The sequence below is a fragment of the Gavialis gangeticus genome, unplaced genomic scaffold, assembly GCF_001723915.1.
Source record: "Gavialis gangeticus isolate Ggan-Ray unplaced genomic scaffold, GavGan_comp1, whole genome shotgun sequence".
Lineage (NCBI taxonomy): Eukaryota > Metazoa > Chordata > Crocodylia > Gavialidae > Gavialis > Gavialis gangeticus.
Window position 1 is genome coordinate 46,039,655 of NW_017729029.1, and position 4,037 is coordinate 46,043,691.

Consider the following 4,037-nt stretch of genomic DNA (forward strand, 5'->3'; position numbering starts at 1 on the left):
GTGTGTGTGTGTGTGTGTGTGTGTGTGTGTGTGTGTGTGTGTGTGTGTGTGTGTGTGTGTGTGTGTGACAGAGAGAGAATGTATGTAAAATATAGCATTCCTTCCTAACCTGCGGCCAAGTTTTCCTCTCAGTTGTAATGGCACAAGTCCAAGTACCAGGTCATTCACATTAAAGTACTTATTATAGTTTAATACGAGCGTGGCTAAGAACCAGAGGCATAAATAACAATTTCTGTGCACTGGGCAGAGCTGCGGTTGAGCATGCCCCTTTCCCTTTCAGTACCCTAAATGGTAGCCAAAAAGCAGAGGTCAAAGCCCCCAGCTGCTTGTACCACAACAAAGGGTCCCCATGTCCCCACTGCTGCCACTGCACAGGGTCCCTGGAGCCACCGTTCTGGGCTGGAGCCCCACTTGCCCCACCCTGGTTATATTATTGCTAAGAAGAGAATATCTCTCTAAGCCTGAGGTGTCTTGAACAACCACCTCTCGGCCCACGCTCCTACTTGAAACGGATGGGTAGGTTGTAATTCTGCCAGGTACAGCTTAAGTTCAAGCCAAAACAGATTTTTCCCCAAGATGCTTTATAGTGAATCATCCAGACATACAGCCCCCCAGCAGGTCCTTGGTGATCCCTGTGCTTCAACACCCATTTATTTTGGATGGTTCATTCTGAACCTTTTTCTTTTCTGCACAACTGGGTTTGTCCTTGTCTTTCTCTCCTTTTCTGATTTTTTATCTAGTTGAATTGGACAGCTAGTCCCTTTTATTAGCCTCCTGTGGACTCTTGAACTTTTTTTTTTGGGTCCATTTGATAAGAGTTGGGCTACGCAGCTGGATTTATTGGCATACTTTTTATTATAGATTGTAGTCTTATGATGATAAGGTTCCCCATAATGACTGTCTTTAACGATTTCCTTATATATTGATTTTACATGCATGACACATTGCCTTATATATTGCTTTACCTTAAAAATTATTAATCCTTATTCTGTTTTTAAACATTCTTTATTCAATGAAAAATCCTCTTGCAGAATTCAGGTTGGTGAAATCATTGGGTGTTTTGCTTTAATGGAGACTTTATAATTTGGCCCATGGTATAAAATAATTAGATTGTAGTATGTGCATTAAAAATGTTAAAGCACAAACTCCCCTGTTGATAATAGTGGTGTGAGTGCTAAAGAATTCAAAAGGAGCCTGGGCAAACACCACAGATTGCTTGTTTTTCAAGCTTAGGCAAAATAGCATAATGTATATTTACTGGTTTTTACTGTAGTATTTTTTTCACGTGTCTGCTGACTCCAGGCCAAAAAACCAAAGTCTTAAATGCAAAGCATCCATTTTTAGAGACTTGACACAACAATACCCAAGTGGCATCATGTTTCAGAATGCTGATTATGTATTTGACGTGATTGCAAAAAGTCAGTTGTCTATGGCTGAAGCGATAGAAACCTAGTATGATCTCATCAGCCCTAGACCTAAGTGAGGTCAGGTCTAGTTGGTCTTTGGATGGAGGAGTCATAAGAAAAACTCGTCATGCTGTATTAATTAGATGACACACTTTCTCCTGACTCAGTACTGATCAGTTGTTCCAATATGATGCTGCAGTGTGGCATGAATACAGGTTCCTGACCAATTATGATGGTAGAACCCAGAGTAAGAATCCTAATCCCACTATCCTGGTTACATTTCTGCTGAGGTTACTGCATGCTCTCTATATTAATCCTGGAGTTTTAACAGGATATAATATTCTTCACCTTCTGCCTTTAATGCAGCATAACTGTGAACTATTAAGATGCGGCCGTTTTGGACGTCAGTGGTAAAGAATGAGCTTCCTGCATATATAGTTTGTACAACTGTGCCTGATGAAGACACTCCAATAAAGGGAGGTGTTATGACCTATGGTGTTGGTTTGCCCAGACTGCTGCTGAATTCTTTAGAACTCATGCCACTATTATTAACAGGGGAGTTTGTGCTTCAACATTTTTAACGCACGTGTATAATATATAGATCTATAATACCTCCCTTTATTACACGGTGTCTTAATCAGGAACAGTTGTACAAACCATATATGCAGGAAAGCTCTTTCAAATGTATATATTATCTGCTCCTTTTGCCATATATATCATGGCAAGGAGGACCAGATAAAGTCTGATCCTCTGTGTGTGTGTGTGTGTGTGTATGCATGTATGCGTGCACACACATATATTCAGGGGCGGTTATGAACTTGGGCATTGCACCCTCAAGCATATGGACAAGAGCATCCCAAGTGCCAGTCAACACTCAGAAGAGGGCAGACACCAGTATAATCAAGGCACAACTCTCTCTTTCACATGCCCTTCCCCTCAAAAGGGGGAATAAGTGTTGCTCTTTTGCTTACTCAACCCAGCGCAAAAGCAGTGCAGATCACTTCAGTACTCACCTTCACCACAGCAAGGCTCATAGAGACCTAAGTATGTTCCTTCTCCCAACAACAAGTATTAATGTGCCGTTTGTCTTTTGCAGACTTTTTGAGACCCTCCAGTCACTCTTCTGGTCTGTGTTCGGTCTGTTGAATCTCTACGTCACCAATGTGAAAGCCCGCCATGAGTTCACCGAATTTGTTGGGGCCACCATGTTTGGAACCTACAATGTTATCTCCCTGGTTGTGCTGTTGAACATGCTCATAGCCATGATGAACAACTCCTACCAGCTCATTGCTGTAAGTGCTCTCCTCCTCTTCCTTTTCTGATGTTCTCTTCTGCAAGATGTGTCTGCTTTACACGTAGCACATGCACATCTCAATACCTCCTGACTAGCGGTATGCTGGAATTTCCATTCACTAGGCTGAGTCTGTTAGTTTCTAGGCTCGCATGGGCTGCTATGTTCAACTCTAATGCTATTTGATTGCAGAGGGCTGTAGCCTGCTAACTGTCCTTGTCTTCTCTGATTCTGTACTTCAGGAGTATTAATCACTTTGTCATTAACAGCTTGCTTACTCCATAGCACAGAAGAAACACAGAATGCAGTGGGCTGGTTGCATTTTCAAATGTTTCTTCACTCTTTATTTTTACCTGTTTTCTGGTGTCCTGTTTCCTCATTCCTAGTGTTTCTTAGTCAGAGCTACCTTCCTCATATGTGCAAGGGACCAATCCTGTCATTTTGATTCCACAGCAGTCCTGTAGAAATCAGTCCATTTCCAAGTGAAATGCAAATCAGTTCTATAACTGCCTGTGCCTGTGGTGCATCTCTGAAATCAATGAGTCCAAGAGCATTTGTGTCGAAAGCAAAATCCGACCTCAGAGTTGTCACACACTGTGGACCCAATTGCAGTCTTTTCCAGTTCTCTGAGGCACGTTGGGTATTTGGGTAGGACTTCAGTAACTACAGTTACTCAGTCTATGATCCTTGAAAGGCACTGCTCTGTGTTTTGTTAAGGATCTTTTTCCACATGAGCCTAAAGGGAGCCTAAACCTTGTGAACATGGTCTTCAAATAGGTAAAAAGCAGAGAGGGAACGTGTCAGTTTGGTTGATTATCATCCCTGGCTCTTGATGTCATGGGGTGGTGCTGTGTTGGATGGTTTGGGAAAGGGAACAAGAGACAAAGGGCTAAATTCTATTTTACTTCCTGTTCCTAAAGCCTAAGAGCGCACACACTGTCATATAATTGCCATTTTGGGGATTTACTGTTTGTTTTTCAGTTCTGGATGTGCAAGTGTGCATGTACCCACTGAGCACGCTCAGTTGGATAGCTGGGAAATGAAGTAGAATGGTCCAGGTACTTACATAGGGCTGGGCAGGTCCTGACATTGTGGGTTTTCTGTGATGACAGAAGCCCAAAATGTATCTGGTAGAAGTTTGTGCCCTCAGTCAGCCAGTCAGATAGAAGCATGTGGGAAACGTATGCGGGGGGAGCACGGGGAGCTCCCACCCTTCTCTGGACATGTATGACAGTGTCGGGACACTGCTTGCTTGCTTATGTCTGCATGCTCCAAAGTCAGTGGCCAATGCTCACAGGCTAGTCCCAACTAGTTGATCACACTGAAAACAGACCCCCCCC

At 43.0% G+C, this 4,037-nt stretch overlaps 1 protein-coding gene across 1 annotated transcript in view; it reads left to right on the forward strand.

Moving 5' to 3' along the window:
• TRPC5 (transient receptor potential cation channel subfamily C member 5) overlaps positions 1-4,037 on the forward strand; it is a 156,293-nt gene that overhangs the window by 105,860 nt on the left and 46,396 nt on the right. Inside the window, exon 6 of the mRNA XM_019521044.1 lies at positions 2,503-2,698. Coding sequence (XP_019376589.1) covers positions 2,503-2,698 — 196 coding nt within the window. The remainder of the gene's footprint in view (positions 1-2,502; positions 2,699-4,037) is intronic.